Source organism: Poeciliopsis prolifica, unplaced genomic scaffold, assembly GCF_027474105.1.
Source record: "Poeciliopsis prolifica strain line A6 unplaced genomic scaffold, Auburn_PproV2 SCAFFOLD028, whole genome shotgun sequence".
NCBI classification, from domain to species: Eukaryota; Metazoa; Chordata; class Actinopteri; order Cyprinodontiformes; family Poeciliidae; genus Poeciliopsis; species Poeciliopsis prolifica.
Window position 1 is genome coordinate 361,085 of NW_026562403.1, and position 21,006 is coordinate 382,090.

General features: G+C 38.9%; 1 protein-coding gene across 1 annotated transcript; it reads left to right on the forward strand.

Moving 5' to 3' along the window:
- Window positions 1–337: 337 nt before the first annotated feature.
- inpp5l (inositol polyphosphate-5-phosphatase L) lies at window positions 338–19,635 on the forward strand. Its single transcript, XM_055049126.1, has 16 exons — window positions 338–844; window positions 7,268–7,309; window positions 7,575–7,675; window positions 7,769–7,856; window positions 11,758–11,821; window positions 12,434–12,537; window positions 12,727–12,779; window positions 14,810–14,929; window positions 15,374–15,458; window positions 15,581–15,676; window positions 15,757–15,831; window positions 16,029–16,102; window positions 16,198–16,309; window positions 16,400–16,468; window positions 16,553–16,612; window positions 17,699–19,635. The coding sequence occupies exons 1-15, from the start codon at window positions 785–787 to the stop codon at window positions 16,592–16,594; spliced, it is 1,185 nt and encodes a 394-aa protein (XP_054905101.1). The 5' UTR covers window positions 338–784; the 3' UTR covers window positions 16,595–16,612; window positions 17,699–19,635.
- Window positions 19,636–21,006: the final 1,371 nt, after the last annotated feature.

The window sequence follows — 21,006 nt, forward strand, 5'->3', positions numbered from 1 at the left end:
CTTTTCAACCTGACATTTTGTGAGTTTGCATGGCATATTTGTGCAGTGCACCACGAATGTTTGTCCAGTCAGCAAACCCAGGTGGGAGACGTCAAAACTTGGTATTATGACGCAGCGGGATGCTTTCAGTCTCAATGAGACGTTTAAAATCCCGGTGACACGGAAACAGAAACACTTTTCACACAAACAGCATTTCGTTCCTCTTGATACACACTGACGTGTGCGTGGCTGTAGAATATGGCACGAGCATTTTTTTTTGGGTCACGTCAGGTTGTTTTTTTTTAAATTTCAAACTACTACGTCCTAGTTGCGCGAGGGCGGAGCGGCTGTCTAAACAACCTGTCGGCTTCCTCCGGGTCGTTGGAGAGAGAGAGAGAGCTTCTGAAGGCAGCGGAGCTGCTCCCTCCTGACTCTTTAGTCCCTTAAGAAGCTGCTAGTCCAATTAGCTCAGAGTTGGAGGGCGGGGGAGGGAATCCACGCAGTTAAACTGGAGACTCGGCTGGGAGCATGAGCCCGACCGAGGCGAGTGATGACGACCTGAACCGACTGCCCGCCATCAGCAGCAGCCGAGTTGGACCGCGAGCGGGGCTCACGTACTGAGATGATGATGATGGTGGCGTACTTCCAGCCGCAGCTGATATAAACTTAAGTTTTTTGTTGTTGTTTTTGCTCGCACTGCAAGCCTGTTCAAGTCCAAACAGAGGCGCTTACCGACGGCTCGGAAGTTTTCTTCTTTTTTTTTTTTACCCCACCCGGACGGTTCGTGAAAGTGGTCGGCTCAAACATGGACACGTTCACCAACGTGCTGCTCGTCACCGCGAACGTCGGCTCGCTCTTCAACAACGTGAGTATCCGGCAGAAAGGTAAAAACCTGCCGTTACGGGCGGATAACGCCACAACGGTAGCAAGAGCGGAGGATTGGATTAGGGCTCACGCCGAAACGAGTCACAGCAAGTTACAGGCAGGCTACTGTGAGGCGCGAGAGGTCTCTAGTGCTGACGTACACGTTGTGTGAGGGTCGGACAGGTGACATGTTGTCTTATCTTGTCGTTAAGTTGTTTATTGAACGTGTATGAACCCAGGCAGTGAGTCGTGTTTGTCACAGCCGCGCTCAGCGGTGTTCTTCCGCTATCTTGAGTAGCGTTATACGCTCGGCTACCTGCCGACGAGTCACGTGACCCGGTGCTTGACAAACGGACAAACGTTTTTGATCAAATGTTAGAGGCTTCAAAACTGCCGTCAGGATCCAAACAGAGCCTTCATATACCTTACAAATGCGGATGACTGTAAAAAGATGGATTGAAGTCAAACTCGTGAACCTCCCGTTGAAGCTGTTTGTGTTGTTGCTGTCCACATTTAAAGGTACATCGCAACACTTTAGGATGTAAATGAAGAGTTGATTTCAGTGATTCAGTTCAAAAAAGTGAAATTTGAGAAACTGAGTTTCAACCTTCTATTTCTATTAGAAGGTTGAAACTCTAATAGAGCTAGAGCTAATAAAAATCTTATAGCTGGCCTCTGTTCTGAAACTTTAAATATTGCGCATGACCAAAAAAAAAAAAAAAATGCTGTAAAGTATTTCTAAGTCTAGGATGTTTTCCTAGCAGCCTTCCGCTGGTCTATAGTGTTGGATCTGGTGTTTCTCATCTTCCTCTTGACAGAGCAGAGGATGTGTACTATGGATGAGTTTACTTGGAGCAGTAGCGCTCCAGTTGCTTTGACAGCTTTGTTATGTGGAACCTTTGTTGGAAATAATACCATTACTGAAGTCTTTGCAAGTTTGTCAACTTCAGTTTGTTTAAAAGTGCTCTATGGTTTGTTGAGGTGATTACTGCTGTATGATGAAAGGAGTCTCCCGCTTCGCTGTGATCATCATTGGAGAGGTTGGTTCGCCCTTCATTCAGGTTACAGCAGGACCAAGTTTTGACTGAAGGAGGGCTGACCTTTCATCATTTCTGATTCTGATAAATAAAAGTTTATCAATGTGTACAGAGCTTCTTCCTGACACGTAGTATAGACTCTCTGTTGGTCAGTGTGATGTCCTATCAAGCAGAGTAATATTGTTGTCATTAAATTAGCATTGGTACTTTTTGCATGCACCAATACTTGTAAAAATTATCAATATTTCTACCTTCTGTAGGAGGTTCAAAGTCCTACAGTACGATGAAAGCAGCAGACGGCTATGTTGCCTTTGGATTTGAGAAACAGTGCTGGACCAACACTAGTAATTTGTCTCAAGGTTGCAGAGTGCACTCTAACTGGTTGCACATGAGACCTAATTTGTAAGTGTTTTGCCTAAGAAAAAAATTTTGAGTTTGCACCAGTGGGACCACTTACCCCAGGAAAAAGAAAATGCAGAACCCTATGACTTCCACAATGCAGAAAACAGCAACAAGAATCTTGAAATTCAACAAGCAAAATGGAAAGAGATTTCCATTTACCAGTAATTCTCACAATGAGCAGGGATGTTGATACAGTAGTTTCTATGGTCTTTCAGCTGCTGCAACTCTCATACATGTTGTAACTGGTTAAGAAGGGCTTGGCTCAGCTCTGCTGTCCTCTTCACACAGACAGAAACAACGTCAGACATGGTAAACGGTGTAAAAAGTTAGTCTGTACCTTTGGGTCCAGCTCCCCAAGTCGGCACCGAATGTAGAAACTTCACACTGTACCTCAAACATTTGGGGACTCTCTTCCTCTTCACTTTAACTTAATTTCTAAATGTAACACAAAATGTATGTTATTAAAAAGATAGGACTTTGGACCCCTTAGCTACAGTCCAGTGAGTTCAGTTCTTTTTCTCCAGTGGAAGTATGACGCTACTTTAGTTTATCTAGTTCACGTTTACATAAAAATAAAGCAACAGCTATAGCCCGTGTCCGTGATGTGTTTGTGTAAGATGGCTCTTAAAATGCCCTGTATGGCTTCACAGTTTATCCTTGTTGCTCATGCAACTGATCCTTCCACTCAACTTTCCATTAATATGGTTGGACAAAACAGCAGCCAACTTCTTCAAACATAAACTGTTTGTGGCTTGACTTGCTTGTGTTTGGTGTAAGGCATATTCATCTGCGTTAACAGAAATAAACACTTTAAATATATTACTGTTTGAATCTTCTTATATTGTCTTTGTTTTACTTTTTTTAATTGAATTCCTGGAATACGTTCTTATTCGAGGATATTCTAATTGATTGAGATGCAAATATAACTCAACCAGAAGTAAGCACTGGTTAAGTAAAGGTCATGACATACTTTAAATACACAAAGTTTACTTTATTTTAATATTGGACTACGCATAGAGATTTGTGTACATGGAACAGGACTGCACAATATTTGCAAGAAAATTTATTTTGCTATTGTGACACTAAAAACACTGAAAATTGTTTATCTCAAATGACCCATTTTTCTCACTTTTCTAGTTTTTTTTCCATCGTTACTATATCCCAAGCACTCTCCTTGAACTTTACCGTCTTGGCATATATCAGGTGAGCCTAAAAAAACAGAGAAAGACCATCTAGCCAGCCAAATATACAAGTTATTGACAATTTCATGCAATTTATATGCTTGAAATAAAACAAATCCACACCAAATACTGCATCCTTGCAATCCTTTGTGATTGCAGCTACTTAAAAGAAGAGTTTATTATTTAATGACGCATGTGTCCTCAGTAGTTTTAAGTCGTAGAGATCAATGAAGGTCAACACTGATCCTGTGAGTTGTAGGCCACAGTATTTTGTGGCCGCTTGAGCATCATGTTTTGGGAATATGTATTTTACTATGTTTTTGGGCACATTTATCTCATATCTGGGATCATGGGGTCAGCTTGTAGAGGTCATGTTGCCTTATGCTGAACATGAAATGCTACTGAACAAGACAGAAACTCCAGTAAGTCAGAAGCATCAGGGTCCCAGACAGACTTGATTAACATGAGGGAGTGACCAGCCCAAAACCCAGGTCTTAGAAAACTTTGTCATTTTGTATTTGGTCTCTCACACGACATTATTTATATTTCTAAATAGTTGTGCACGTTGCCACATTTAGATCAACTTCGAGGCTCCAGTCTGTTATAAAACGTATGTAGATATCCATTACTCTCCCTTGTTTCTGCCTGGGCTGGCTGGGTGAAACAGTCAGACTTAGCAGGAAGGAGGGCGCTTGCAGTCATGGAAATTTGGCTCAGGACCATATTTCCGTTGAGCAAATTTAGGTCCAACAATTCTGTGTGAGATCCCACAGTGGGAAATGTATAAACAGATGAATATCTACTCTCCTAAGGGGAGTAGAGCCTTTCTACTTAACACAGGGCCCCTTCTGTTCTCATAAACAAACACTCTGAAACGTTGACTCAGGGTGAGAGAAGGATGTTAAGCAGACCACAGATTAAATCCTAATGCGCCACAGAAATGGACTTTAGGATCAGAGACACTCGCTGCTTCAGTAACACTGAAAAACAGACTTTGCTGCTCCTGTGGAAACGGAACTAGCGTGTCAAATTCTGGACTGCAGTGTTCATCTGCTCACGGGCTTTACTTTTTTTTAAATAATGAAGATTTGGAGACAAATCGAGTTTGTCAAGTGTTTATCTTCATTAGTGTGCAAACATGGCTGTGGTTGCAGGCAGAGTGCTGTGAGGTTTCCTACCTTTCACCTGCACTGGGCCTGTCATGCAAATGCACTATGCAAAGCCATTTCTGCAGTCATGACATTTATTTAACTGACCTCTGACTCACCAAAATATGTTTTGCAGCATCTGTGTAAGAAAATTCAAACTCAAGGTGAACATTTTTTTCCTCAGAGATATGTTACTGAAATACGGTGTTAAAAAAATGCAGTTTTGTTTTTATGCCAAAAGTTTAAACAGAATTTTACTAGCCTTAAAAAATACTTTAAAGGGAGAATCCCTCAAGCATTTTTGCAGCCATTGACGGAAAGTCTTTCTTTAACAGAATCTAATGGTAATTTTCCCACCTACGTCTCTACGTTTTGTTTCTCTGAACCCTCTTTGAAATATCAATCTGATGTTCACAAATGAATGATGGAAAGAAAAGAAAAAAAAGAACACTATTTATATTGAAACACCTTCTGAATCAACTGCAACCTTTCATGTCTTGGGTTAACATCTGCCATCATTTTTCAACAAAAACTGCATAATGTTTCAATTTTATCTAAGAAATGCATAAATGAAACAACTCTACAAGTTTGTTAACATTGCAGTAATTTCAACTCGTAACTTGCGTTAGTTAGAGATGAACCTTCTGAGCCGGGTACAAAACAGGCCACAAACTTATTATAGCTGCCGGTGTTATCTGCAGATGTGCAGTTAATACACGCAAAGTGGTGTCACGCTTCTATAATCTGTCAATCACACAGTCTTACTTTGACTTTCTTCATTTTGTAAAGAAAATAATTGTTACCTTTTTTGTAGTCACATTTTGAAATGCATTTTTTTTATTCATGTTTTACTTGAACAGGAGAACCTCAAATTAATTTGGAAGAGTGAAATTATTTTTGCTGAGTCAAATTGCGTAATGACCTGCTGTTTTAACAGGGTCAGGCCTCTTTTTCAGGCCCTCTTTTTCAGTACAACAATCCACAAATGGGTATGTTAGGAGCTTTTAAAAATTAAATACTAAGAGTTTTGAATAATAAATGTTTTTCCCAGAAATTTTTTGACACTGAAAACTTTCCCTTTTTGTTGTTTGGCATTTCTTTTGCTACAAATTCGTTTATTAGTTATAGGAATAAAAGTTTGTTTGTTTTTTAACAGGCACCCATATCACCTGGACCTGACCAAGAAAAGTTTAATATAAAACATTACTTGTTTAGCAAAACCTAAAAGGGTAAACATAACAGCAGCCAGAGGCTACCATTGATCACTAAAATGTGATGCAGCCTGTATTAAATGAGCAGTTTTGTCAGTTTTTTTTTATTGGGCCGTTGCAATGAAAGTGAGTTTCTATATAATATTATTGAGAAAACGGATCCTTAAACAACTCATTGAAGCAGGCGCTCAGGCAATGCAGCGATGACCAAACAACCTGCAGTGACACAAACAAAGATGCATTCACGACTGAAAAACATTCAAAACAGCTGCTAATCTTTCCTGGAATAGATTCCCCATCTGGTTTCCGTGAGTGAGAAAAGGCTGTGCAGAACAACCATACATCTCAAATGTAAAATATTTCATTTAGCGTTTGAAGAGTAAAAGGTCACGACACTATGATTTGAAAAAACACACACACAAAACGCTGAGTGCACAACAAACTGGACACCGATTTCTGAAGATTTTAGTGATTAAAGTGCTCAGTTTAAAATGTTCTATTCACAGAATCCAAATTATAGACAATAGTCCAATGATTTCACTGTTTTTTTTTTTTAGGAGCATCTTTACTTGAAATGGCCATCCATTGAAACAATTGGCAAATAAAATTTTTAATTCTGGAAAGCTGCATATGAAAAATGTTTAGCACATCCAGAATAACATTTTTTTGAGCAAAGTAGAGATATTTATCTCTAATGCACAAAGGATATTTTGATGAAAATCAACACTAGTTGCTATTAAAACCTATCAAGCACGGTGGTGGAAACTCTATGATTTGGACTTGGGGGATTTATGCTCAGTAGATGCACTATCAGTATCTTGGGTGAGTAAAACTGAAGCAACACGTTAGCAAGAGTTTCCACTGAAACGCACATGAAGAAGACAGAAACTGCTAGTTGTTGCTGCTGGAGCTGCTTTTGTAATCCGTCGAGTCAGGTTGTGATTCTGCATTTTGGTTTTGTTTAAAAACAATTAACCACAGATAAAAACCGCACCAAGTCTGGATTCACTGCTTATTATTCATATGAGATTATGGTTGTATTACCCAAATGATTGTCGGACACATTTCAAGTCATACTGTACATGGTTTTAAACTATGTATGCTATGTGTTTTATGATGGGATGTAAGTGTTGATTTTGATCAATTATTTGATGATGTATCTAAAAAGAAAGTGAAAGAATTTTGTTCTGTTTGATTCAGTTTTTGTTTTCGGTTTCCTTTGCTTCTTTAAGCTATGTTGTGATTTCTTTCTGTAACACAAATAGAAGATTTAGATTTTTAGGCATGCATGAAAGTATATTTGTTTGCTTCTTAATGGGATGTGGACAGAATATGAGGCATATAGTCTCTATTTGACATTGATTGAAACTGTTGAATCAGTGACTGATTATTAGTCAAATGATTTAACTTTTTTCTGTTTTATTTTTTTTCCATTCATTTCAAAGGTGGATGAAATCCAAAATGGATGGTTAGAAGAACTGTATAAGGTAAGTTTGAACACTTTACATTCGCATTAGTAGAGCTCTCTCTGTTCTAACATATGACATTTTTATGTGGGCGATCTCATCCAGCTAAAAAAATTACAATCTTTGCTAATTCTGTCCCACTTTTGTCGCTCTTCCAAATATGGAAAAAAAAAGTAAGACCTCTGATGAGTTGTGATGGTCGGCCTTAAAGCAACTGTGACCATCTTCACACGGCAGCACTCTATAATGTGAGATTGAACATTAGACTTTAATGGTTTTGAAACAGACAGTCCGGAAGTACAAGCCGCAGTTCATCGCCCTGCACTTCCAGGAGGTGGGAGGAAAGGACTACATGGTCAACATGGACAAGGCAGAAAACTTCTTTTGGTAAATAAAAACACTACTAAAAAAGTAACCACAATGACCGGGTGGTTGCGCTGCATTGCATCTGAGCCAATTCATTTCCCTTCCTCTTCCTAGTAACATAGAGTCCAGTGAGGAAATGAAGGAGTTTGACAGGTCTTGCATTTATGTGGACACCCAGTTCCAAGCGGAAGACAGCTTTACGGTAAGAAACCTGTGGAGATATTCCAATATTCTTCCACAAGATGGCGCTCTCCTCCACATAATGGTGGCCTCAGCAACAGACGTGAGGCACTCTGATGCTTGATAGGAAGGAGTCTGCAGCAGATGTTTGCTGATGCTAATGTAAATGCAACCATTTGACTGTGTGATAAGGTCATGTCAATGTTAGGAGGGCATTTTTAAAAACATTGAAAGCATGCTTTGTTTGCTGCTTTTTAGCTATTTTAATAAATATAGATTGCCTAACAGTGTGAATTCACCAAGCGCAATAATGAACTCCGGCGGCTTACAACCTTTAATGACATATTGCAGGTGCACCCTTTTTAGGAAATCCGATTTCTTATACGCTTTTTCTGTTTGCTCACCTTTTTTTCCTTCAGCAGAACTTCATACGTCAAAGCTTCCGTGCAATATGAGCAGCGTTCATAATCCCAGCCTTTTGTATGGGACATGGATCTTCTAGATATAGTATAGAACAATGTTGGAGTTGTAACGCGGTGCAGGCACAGAGAGATGAGAGGCCCTCAAAGACAGATTTGTTTGGTCAGCTGTGATGCTTTCATTTACTGGACCAAGAATTTCTGTCCATAGCTGCCGTCTGCAGTGCTGTTATGGAGCTGTGAGCAGGTATGAGCGGGTCAGTGCAATCAAGCCGTAGTTCATACAAAGTTATACTTTCAAAACTCCAAAAAATCTTTAGCTGCAATATTCTTGTTGATTGCACATCACCATGAAATATGGTGGTGACTGCAGAATGTAATCTGATGTTGCCTTTCTTACGATAGAACTGGAGTGTTTGGTGAATGAAACTTTGAACAGCTCCAAATGTCATTCAGTCAATATGTCCATGATTCATTTTATTTTAATGGCATGTACAATAATTTCTGTTATACATTTTTGCTGAAAAAATATTTCTATAAATTCAGAGATAGCATATTACATTACTATTATTTTCTCCAGATTGTTGTACCATGCAAACGTCACTTCTTGCTGTGCAGTTGATGTTCAGGTCATAGAACATCAGCCTTAGTCTCCACACTGGTCATGCAGGTCATTTCTTGCATCCACCCTTTTTCTTAACCTCATGTTTCACTAATCAGCTTCAGGCTGTGCTTGCAGTTGGCTGTAATGGGGTTTGTCAAAGTTTCACTCCTGGTAGGGCCTTTCCTATACAGAAAAGTATCTTCAAATATTAACCCTTCCTCCTCCCAGGTGAAACCCTCACACAGCGTGCCTGACAGTAGGGGTCAATGTCTGCATTTGTAGACTGAAGGTGTGTGAAGCCAAAAGCGGGGGAAAGTCAATGGCCAGGTGCGAGAGAGAGACGGGCCAAAGTCAATACATTTAACTCTAGATTAAAACTATTGATCCCAGGCTATCTGTACACGATAAATTAAGCGTCGGGGGGTGGCGGTGGACAGCTGGGACTAAGTTTTCCTCTGGACTCGAGTGTTTGCACCCTTCTCTGTTTGCCCTGAGAGAGTTGCAGCCCCTCTCCCCGACCACCGCCCCACGTAATGCCTCATTCTCATTTCGGCGGTGCCACCCGCATTGATTTTCAATTTGTTTCCCCCTGGCTACAGATCATCAGTTATAAAGCCAAGAGAGAGAGCTTAGTAGGGGTGGAGGGGCTCTCTTTTCTCAGGGGCTGCAGACGTAGAGGGGCATGCATCCCCAGTACAAATGGTGTTTTGATAAAAAATCACTTGAAAGTCAATATTTTTTTATTAAACTGTGCACAAACTTGATTGATGAAGATGGGTGTTTGGCCAACTACGTGAAGGTGTTTGTGTGTGCCTAACTGTGCGTAACACTGCTACTAATCGCACATGAATTGGGCTTCCCTACAGGAATCTCTGGAGAGGAACTTTACCTGACAGTCAAACTTTTTTTTTTCCTTCGTAGAAACATTTCAACTCCTGCAGATCTGTTCCAGTAATTTCCTCCGTCGCTCTAGGTCAGACAAGTCGGTCACTAACGGTTGTTCACTGAAGCCGTCAATGGAGACACCTCTGTTTTAATAAATGAGGATGACTGTGGCATCGAAGATAAACGATGTCTTCAGGGAGAGATCTCTCATGCTCTGACTGATCGTCGGTGTGTATGTGTGCGCAGGCCAGCTCTCCGTCACGACCTTACCCCCTCCGTGCGCTCGCTTATTTTTCTCTCGGCTCCCTCTTAGAGCGCCAGCGTTGGCAGACAGCAAGCCCACTGCTTAATACCTTTTAAATGGTTTTAATTTTCTGTCTTTATTGATTTCACAGGCCATGATTAATCAGATCAGTGGAGCAGGCAGTTAGTACATTAAAAATTGTCAGCTCCATGTCAGGGATGATTGGGCGCTGAAGTGTGCACACTGAAAGTGGCTCTGCTGAACGTTTTTATTGTTAAAAGTTTCACGTGGTTTTTATTTGCACAGTAGAAAAACTTAAGTGGATAGCTGGAAGATAAGGCTTTTGCTATCTGTAATAAACAGTCGGTCCTTGAGACTAGCCATGTGTTTGTGTCTAAATTTAGTTTTAGTTTCATTTTGAGACACTGCTTTTGATTTCTTTGAAATGCAGACTTGAATATAAAGCGTTAGGCACGTGTTCGTTTACAGGTATGCGTATTATGATTTGCAGGCTGCAGTGTCAGGATGCCTGCAATAGATTTATAAAACTACAATGCACTGGTGTGGATAAGTTTGTCAAAGAGTTGCGTATTCTGCAGTAGCATAATCTCACACTGAAACTCATAGAAAATTCCAACTGTTAATTTAATTAATCTTTTCAATGGACATAAAATATATCCCAATAAGAACTTTTTTTTTTTTAATCAAAATAACCAGGTGTACAATTGTTAATACCCGAACTGTCAATACTGTAACAACAGTACAAAACTTTGTTTCCTATAATGCTTCAAAATGTTGAACCATAGATTGAGCCATCTTTGACCATTAAACTATCTCTCTTATCATCCAAAACCATGTGTCAACTTGTATACTCTCTTCATTTTACCCTATAGGTTTTCTGTAAGGTTTTGATTTAGGAACTTGTTCGGACTTGACTAGAAACACCCAAGTCAGTGCTTCTACACACCTGCTTTAAAAGAAACCTGCTGATGGAGCAAGAAATGTCTCCTTTTCATGTTTACATCGACCCAGCCCATGACACTTATGTTAGGAAGTAGTTAAAATATTCCCCTACAAAACCTTTTTCAATTACTGCTGTTTTTTTATTATTATTATTGTTATTAGTTTGGAAACAAATATGCCCTGTTGTGTTGTTAGATGTTATCCATGCTGTTTGTAAGTAAGACCAAGAAATGTTAGACCCAACAGTCTCTTTTGAAAAAGAAAACTATTTTATTCCATTTTTTGATATTTTGTTGCCAGAGTGTTAAGAAAGACTAACAAATTTTCCCCAAAATATGAGACTCAAAGAGTGTATTTCCTGTTTTTGTTCTTATGATGCTTCTTTCAAAGTGATACTATACTGCTTTAATATCTGTAGCTTTTTGGGATTAAACCAATGTCATGAGTTTAACTACACACTGTAATAGTTATTGGTATGGTAAATGTTTTAAATGAACAAATGTTGTTTTTTTTAATCACATGTAACAATAATTAGTGTCAAACATGAGGTATTGCTACATTTTGAATTAGTCATTGCAGAAGTCGGTTGCAAAAATGTTAAATTGTTTTAAACATGCTTGCCTTAAATACTACAATAGGTAACTAACCTGCTGATGGAGGTTAGTTACCTATAGTCACCTAAATTATTTTACAACTAAATTATTATTTTAAAAAAAAAAAGTAATTTAACAAGGTTTTTTTTACTTAATCAGTTTGTGAATACTTTATCGGATATTGAACACCATCTGTCTGTTTTTTTTCTCCATAGGCTTTGGGCAGCATGTACTTCATCCACAAGACACTGAAAAATATCTATCATTATGACTTTAATGGTAAGAAATCCTTAAAGTCTGAAAGTTGCATTCATTTTTATTGGTTTATAATGAATCAGGTTGTGACGAATATTTCTGCGTTTTTGGTTTTTCACCAAACATTTCTTTTTAAAATGAATGATTAAAATCTAACTGGCAGCAGTGTAGCCCTCCGCTTTGATCAATTGCTCCCACCCCATGGTGGACCAGTTTGCTGTTGCATATGATTGGTAAAATTCCTGTCATTTTTCATTGGATATTTTAAGATGTTTCTGTGTAATGAGAGTTTGATGGCTCTACTGCCTAGGCAGGTATTTGCAAAGTGCTCAAATTTAAAGTGGAGCTGTTATTTTGGCTGCTGTGTAGTCCAGTCACGTTAGGTGTGAAAAAGCTTGGCAGAAAAGCTTATGGAAGAGCCATAAACATCCTGGAGCTGCCACTTGCTGTGTGGCCCGAACCGATCGTCGTCGGCCAAACGTAGTCTAATGGCTCCCGCTTATAGATTCCCTCATCACGTATGCCGCTCTGATGAGGTTAACACCAGTTTATTGATCGCTGTTTGCATGTTTTCTCGCTCTTTTCCATGTCACCGCCCTCGGTCTGCCTCCCCCCCCCGAACCCTACTGCTCCCAGTTAAGGATTTTAAAGCCGTGGTGGGACAGACCAAGTACGTGGGCTCACTGGACGGCGTCGCCACCGTGGAGAAAGAAAAATTCCCAAAGAATTTCTGGCCCGATGTAAGTCTGTATGTAAGACGAGGGGGATGCTAACAGGAAGAAGGGAGATGCTGGAAAAATGAGTCCACTGGGGCTGCTGACACAGAGATGAGACAAATTATCTGCAAGAATCAATAATTATCAGTTTGGCACTTTAAAGACATGGCTCCCTGGTGTTTAGCGATTCTCTCTCATTTGTCTCTGTTGCAGTTCAAGTGGTCCAGAAAGGGCTACATGAGGACCCGATGGCTCATACACAACCAGTACGTAACCCTCAGAAATAGTGAAATGCTTTATTTTTTGATAAATTATAATGTCATGTTTTAAGAGAGTTTTAACACTTGTATTTAGTACCTTTTTGTGATCTCTGGTTTAATATGTAGGCCAGTGTTTGATACATTCATAGGAGAGACAGGATGGAAAGCAGAGATTCAATAATCATCGTTTATATAACCCCGTCTTAGCTTTTGGGGAGAACAGAACATGTAATTGTTTTCACAAACATTTAGGGAGCACAATGATTTTTTTTCTTAAAAACACAACAGAGTTAAAGAGCTGATACACAATATGGCTTTGTGTAAAAAAAAAAAAAAATTTTAAATCACTGATTCTGACTGATGAAAGAATCTTTTTCTGTCAGTAACAGCTTTAAAATGAAGAGTGTTGTTGCTAAGTGAGTTTCCACACAGTCTTTGAAAGTCTGCAAAAGGTTTGCGTTTTATTTGATCTTTTTTATTTTTCAAGTTTGGGGGAAAAAAATTCAGCTATGGAATTAACTATGTAAAAGTTTTTTTTGTACTATGCAGCCTAGAATTTAAAAAACACAATTGTGAAATTCTGAAACTTAAAAAGGTTTTTTTTTTTTATTGAGGTTATATTTAATTGACTTCAACAGTCTTGGATTTTTCACTGTAGCTTAAAATTTTGACCAAAGCACTGATCAGTAAGATTTTTTTAGACACTGATGGGAAACACAAAGATAAAATATAAAACCTACATAGGTCAACAACTTCAAAATGTGAAATGAGGCAAATTTACAGCTTGTTGGCCTCTTGGATCAAGCTCTTATACTGGGTCTTGTTAAACGCCAAATAATCAAAGCTTTCAGAAAACTTGTTTTGAAAGACTTATGAGTTACAGATTGAAAAGTAGCTCATCTAAATTGATCTTTATTGCTCATTAAATTGGAAATCTTATGAGCAAGCTTTCCAGTCTGTCAGATGCCTCCCATAGCTACATCATAAACATTTATCACGATAATTGTAAAAATGAAACTGAAATGTAGTCTGCAATAGTGTATTTATGTTCACTCTGGTTTTGGAGTTTGATGAAATAAGGCACCAAGCAGTTCTTGTACCTTTTCCTTCTGCATCATGGCACCCTGAATCCTCTCTGAAGGCAAAAGTTCAAGTTTATTGCTCTACAGTTTAATCTATGAAGATTCTGTTTTTTGCACAACTTGGTGAATTTGTTCTGCACTGAATGGCCAACCATTTTGGAAAAAAAAAGTATTGAAATATTCCACTTGTATATAATAAATCTGAGTTTCCATTTCTGAAATGAGTGATTAAGAATATGTTTCATATATTGAGATGTACTTGTAAATATAAATTGATTCATTCATAAATATAATTATTCCCCTTAACCTGGAATTCAACTTTGTTCCATGTAGTTTTTATCACCACATCACAAATAAAGTTGACTTTAACTGTTGAACAGATAAAAAAATGTTAATGCTTGTTTCAAAATTCCAACAGAATTCTCTGTCATTTCTTATTAATCGTAGCTCAGTAACATCTTATCAACAAAATCATATTTTCATCACTCCTTTTTAGTGTTTGTGTTGTTTTCACAAGGTTATAAAACATGGCACATTTTCATACATTTTCCATCTTCAAATTTAAACCTTGAACAGTTCCTGCAGTTACAATTATTGACTGAAGATTGTATAAACCTGGTCCTTTTATTGAACCAGGTTTATCATCTGCCATTACTCACAGACTTTCCCTCAGCTAGATAAAAGATAAACAAAGGTTCAGTTATGGTGTTACATTGTGAGGCAATAGTTATGACAAGAATTTGATGCATATTTATTGGCTCAAGAGGCGCAAACTTCTGAGCTATCAGCAGTCTACACACTGACAGGAAAGTTGTAAAGTGACACCTGCGCGATCATGCATTCACGCTGCCATTGTTGCTCACACACACGTGTCATCTTATCTGATATCAAACTGTTTCTTTTCCTTTGTTTTTTTCGTCCGGCGCATTTTGACGATGTCTGTGTTGCCCGCAGGGGTCTAGACCTGGTCAACATCCACCTCTTCCACGATGCCTCAAACCTTATTGCCCTCAACTCCACTCCCTCCATTTATTCAGCCAACCGCAAGAACGCTTTCAAATATGTCATCAACAGGTGAGATCAGCAGCTGTACAATTTGAACGGGCCTCCCAAACACATCAATGTGCCGGACACCTGGATTATTACAGATTCATAGATTGTATTTACTAATTAGGCAGTTTGGTAAAGTACTTGGTGACACCGGATTTTATTTACGGACGTAAGATTAAAGAGGTCTGTACACAAATGAATGAGACACACTTTTTAAATGTTTAGTTGTAATAAATGTTGAGAATAAAGCAGCATTGGACTTCCCTGTCACGCAATACTTTGTGTTGATCTGTCCCATAAAGTCCAAATCAAATACTTTATGTCCTTGCAAGATGAAAACAGCACATAGTTGTTACAGGCAACTGTATTCTTTTGTTCCAATTTAAAAACCAGAATATTTAAAGACTATATAAAATAAACCTTAACTTCTTGTGTTAAACAAATAAAAACATTGTTTGTCTTTTCTAGGTTATTAGACAGCCGCTACGCTGCTATGCCTTTCTTTCTGTTCGGAGATTTTAACTTCCGTTTGGACACACGTACATTAGTCCAGGTATGTTGTCATTTCATATATATATATATATATATACATATATATATATATTGACCAGCTTCATATTTGAACACGGACCCCCGCCCACTGCCTCTTATTTCTGCTTGTGTTGCTGTGGCCAGTGCCTGACCATCGAAGCAGATGTTGTGAAAGATGTGAAAGACAGCAATTACGAAGTGGAGAGAATCACATTTGAAGAAAGAGACAACGACCACCAGGTAAATTACAGCAGCCCGAAAGCAAAAACGCCGTCACCGGATTTGACCCAGACTGGCGTTCATGTTGCCCTTCCCTTCAGAAACTGCTGCAGATCGAGGAGAAGCTGTTTGAGTACGTGCACCAGGCTGTTTTCCGAGAGGACAATGGCAGAGCGGTAGGGACACATTCCAGACTTTCGCTCCATAAAAACAAGAAACTCAGGTTGTTGCAAAACTGTCGGATCTGTTCTCAAAGGTTTCAGATTGTGTCACACATAAACCCATATACACGCAAAAAAAACTTTGACTGTTCACTAGAATTTACCTGGAATTTTAAAAGTAGGCACGTTGCCTGTTTTTGTTTATTTCCCAGCTTTTAAAGTACGATAAAGAGGTCACACCCTTTCTTGACGCTGTCAGAGAAGAGGACATCACATTTCCACCCAGGTGAGAATAAATTTACCAAAACGGTAAACGATGATCTATAAAATCCTCTCCTGTTCTACCTGACAATCGAAATATGATTTTGTGGTCTCCTGTAGCTACCCCTACAGTGAGGACCACCACAAGCCGAGGCAGTACATGAACACACGCTGTCCTGCCTGGTGTGACCGCATCCTCATGTCTCCCACTGCCAACGATTTCATCAACAGGGTCAGATTGAACTGTCTGCATATTTCATTTTTACTCAGGAGACTCTTAATTGATAAATATTAGATTGTGTTCATTTTCTGTTTGTCTCAGAGAGATTACGATGGAGAGGGTGTCGTTTACAACACAATTGGTCCTAATGTCTGCATGGGAGACCATAAGGTATGCCTTTAACAAGCCATCTATTCTGGTCAGGCAGTAAATCAGCTGCAGAGTGACTCTTTGGTGTTTTTTGGTGTCCTGCAGCCCGTATTCCTGTCCTTCTCGCTGAAGACGAATAACCATTGACTCCGATCCTTCTCAATGGTAAGAATATCTATAAGTAAAGCGCCATGTGTGAGAATGCAGTGCTACCAGAGGGCAGATTTAGAAAGAGATTGTGGTAATCTCGTTCTTCTCTCTGGAGAGCCATAACCAAGCCAGCCCAGTGGAGTCAGAATATGAACTAAGATGAAGCACCTGCGGGACACGAGTGCTCCTTTTGTGTCTGGTGTAGTTGAAGCACAGGCGATCAGCACCTTCCACTGATCTATGTCTATTGAATCCTCTGGTCTCTCGCTGCGGCGACACATTAAGTGCATTGCACGACTTCTTTTCATTAATTACAATCTGGATGGCCGACTGGAGAGGCATTCATCCCACCTCAGCAGGATATTGGCATTTTTACGGCCATAATTTTGTTTTGCTGCTGTTTAAATTTATTTGTTTAAGGATGGACTGCTTTATCATGACGGTCTTTGTGTGTGTGTGTGTGTGTGTGTGTGTGTGTGTGTGTGTGTGTGTGTGTGTGTGTGTGTGTGTGTGTGTGTGTGTGTGTGTGTGTGTGTGTGTGTGTGTGTGTGTGTGTGGAGGGGCCACAAATAATGAATACCTCTCAGGGACGAATATCCTACAAAGATCTGTTGTTTCTTTTTGCTTTTTACATTTTGAGGGGACAATATAACCCCAGACTTAGTTTTTACAGTTTGATTGTAAAAACTTTGATTGCAAAGCACTGTGTGAAGGAATCCAGCGCTTCACCTTGAACTCACTGTGTCTGAGGTGAAACATAAAGTTTTGTTTTATTTAACCTGGAAGATCACATTGAGATTAAAAACATCATTCTTTCAAGATGCAGGCTGTGGAGGCTCTTTTCTTCAACAGGGACTGGGTGCTTCACATTTTTCAGATTTTTAAAATGCATTTACAACTGCATCAGTGAATTTTCACGTCACAGTTCTGTACTATTTTACGTTGGTCTGTCACAAAAACATCCCAATGAAACCCTGGTGTTCGTAGGAAGATTAATAGGGTTTAAATACCTTCGGAGGTAATATTTTGAATCAATAGCTACGATAGAAAGTTTAAAACCATACTGTGCATTTGTCTTGTCTGACTCTGCGTCTGTTCCAGGTGTTCAGCTGCACCCCCACAACTCAGCCACCCTGGACACCAGCATTATTCTCTTCCTCGTGAAGAACTCATGAAACCGTCTGCTTTCATACGTCATCTGATCTCTGAGCTGCAGCTTTCTCCATGCTGACTTTACTCAACATGGAGTTCCTGCTTGCAGCCATGTGGGCAGATACTTTAGTCCTTACTAGTTCTCAACATTTTAATGTGAACCCTCATAATTGTCGTAAAATGGTTTCTAAACATTGTGTATATATTGTAAAGCTATAAGCAAGACCGATTTTTTTTGTTGTTGTTTCAACATTCAGAACTCTCTTAACCCTCGTGTACGGGAATCTGTTGACTTCGAAACAGATTGTATCTTATCAAGAACTGATGCATCGGCTGCCACTCCGTATATTTTAGGCATTTGTTGTTTTCTGCCTCAATGGCATTTTAAAAACAGAAGCGCTGCTTCTTATTCACCTTTCTATTGTCGTGTTTCAACCAATGTTCTCCTCAAATCTACCTTTAAAAAAGGCTTTGGAATTGAAGTGTGACATCACTGAAACATAACACTTTACGGGATGAGGGCTCTGTGAAATTTTAGAGCAGCAGCAAAAATGTCTAGCAGTCTTTATCTGCTATAAATGAAGTCAGATTGTCATAAAAAAATATTTGTCCCCTTTGAGATTTCTGAGGGGGGCGTTTCATTTTTTAACATTTTTTTAAAGTTGACTGACATTACTAAGATTTCACAAAAATGTTGTTGATTCAACATTACGTCTGATTGCTTTTTCAGCAACAGGTTGCTTTTAAGTGGAGTTAGAGATGTGATTTTGTTTGTCCCTGGGTTATCTTAAGGTTTGTTCAATGATCTGAAACATTTTAATGGGACAAAAACAGGGGAGAGGGGAACAAAATACCATTCTGCACCGTGTGACGCTGACAGGCTTTCTATGTACTTACTGTACATAATACCAAGTGCTTTATCTCCCAAAACATCTCAGCTGTTACCGGTCTGTCCGTTCATCATCACTTCTGTGCCGTGCAGCATTCCTCCACTGGATCGTCTCTTCTCACGCTTTTTCAAACGCATCATCTTTCACTGCCAAAAACCAAACTCATCATGCTGTCTGTCCTCTTATGTTTACTCATGACTGAAATATGGAATATGGTTTCTGTTTCATTCCCTGACTTAATTGAAACCTCAAAGGATGCTGCGTCTGTGCAGAACGCACACACACATGCAGACACAACACGTTCACACACTTGTAAAGCATGAGGCACTGTTTTAAGTTTTCTTTCTTTATGAGTGATTTTTATGATGCATGTTGTGAAACTGTAACTCCAGTGCAGTAATATATTTTTAATGTTTGGTATCAGTTTATGTTTTAACCTGGTTTTAATGACAGTGACTGCTTCTTACTGGGTTTTGCTTATTTTTGTGTCTATTTATTCCAAATATCAGCAGAAGTGAAGTTTTGGATGTCCTGTTTGTACAGTTGGCCTGTTGCTTCACCATAGTGACACAGTGATGATGATCAAGTGTCCATTGTCTGAACCAGTGTGTGATGTAATGTAATGTTGTGACAGGAGTGGAGTTGGTTGGAGGAACCAGTATTACCTTTAGTTAACTCTAGTCAGACACTACATGTTTCACTTTGACTTTTGGAAATAAAGCATGCAATGCAAAGTAGTTCTGTTATTTGAGTCATCTCCTCAGAACGTGTTTGGATCTTTTGATTGCAAAAGATTCACACCAAGAATCTCTTCATTTCCTGGATAATGGCAGGATTCCCGTTGATAAGAAAACACTTCAAAACGTATCTGTGGCAAAAATGTAGACAAGAAAATATATGTGAAGATGTGCCGTAATTGTATTTAAATGTTTCTTTATTAATTATTTAGGAATTAGTATTTCCATGTCTGAATAAATGGTGTAGTACCCAAAGATATTTGCTTTTTCATGCCTAATCCATTTTCAAAATTACTTTGTCTTGATTTTTAGCTTGTTTTTATTTTCTAATTACATCACTGTGCATAACACTGATTGCGCTGGATTCATGGTAATAAGAGGGTTCATATAAATTTTATACAATCTGTTCAACATAACCCATTAGTGACTTCGTGCGCTGGAAATGACTAAATTTAATTTATTTAAAATCAGAATTCAAACTTATATTAAGTATCCATGTCCATTACTATTTATTTATTGCATATGTCTAAGGAGAATGTTAAAATTATTGGTCATTTTTAAAGAAAGCCAAATGCTAATTGTGAGGATAAATAATGTACAAAACCACTTATAAAAAAATATGACTTATTTTACTTATTCAATGGCACTTCAGTGGTTCCAGATAAGGTATCTATCCAATGGTGTCAAAACCTCAGTGAGTCAAATTTAGGACTTGTGAAAGTGAACTAAAAACTGACCCTGGTGTCGGTTTCCATATGAGTTGATGTTTGGTAATATGTTGCCAGTCCAGTTTTCATATTTTACTTTAAAGCCTTTGGCTGTATGCATTCCGCTCCTTTAATTACTCCTCAAGAGTTTAAAATAGTTCTGAAAGTGGTTAGAGATTACTGTTAAGGACAGCCTACCATTCAGATCGGTAAACTTTAAAGTGGAACGTTAGAAAATCTGGTAACTTCCAGTCTGAATCCAAACTTTGCTGCTTATTTACTGTTCTGCTCATTGGATTTCTTGACTTAGATTACCAGAAAATAAAACAATTTCAAATATAAGCTTTGGATGAGATTATAAAAATGAACACGATGTCTATTAAAATATGAATTAAAAGATTAAATGTCAGTTTGTGTCTTAACACTGCAGAGAGCCACTGACATGATTCAGGTTAGAAGAAAGTCAAACAAATAAAACTCATTTTGACATCTTGGACTTTGTGTTATGAGAAAATGCTGCCCTATCTCTAGTCCAGCGTATTTTGTTTTTGCTTTCATCGTGGACGATGATCTTCAGAACTGTCCCTGCAGCATTCCTCAGCCTTTCAACAAGCGTGGCATCGTCTGCAGGCTGCTGCATGTCGCATAAGTAGGACAAACGCTCAACGTCTGAGAGGTGAACAAACATTTACTGCTGGCATTGATTTTCAATTGAGCTTGGGTTGCAGGCACCATTGTCTTCAATTAACCCCCCCCAACAGAGTAAATCACACAAGATTTGACCTACGACCTTCTTCTAAGCATCTGTGACCTGGTGCTTTGCTGTTTTAACTGCCACCCCATAGCGAACACAAAGAAATGAAAAGACTGCATCAGATTAATTCTTCATTGAGGAAAAGAACAGACTCATAAAGTCGGATAAC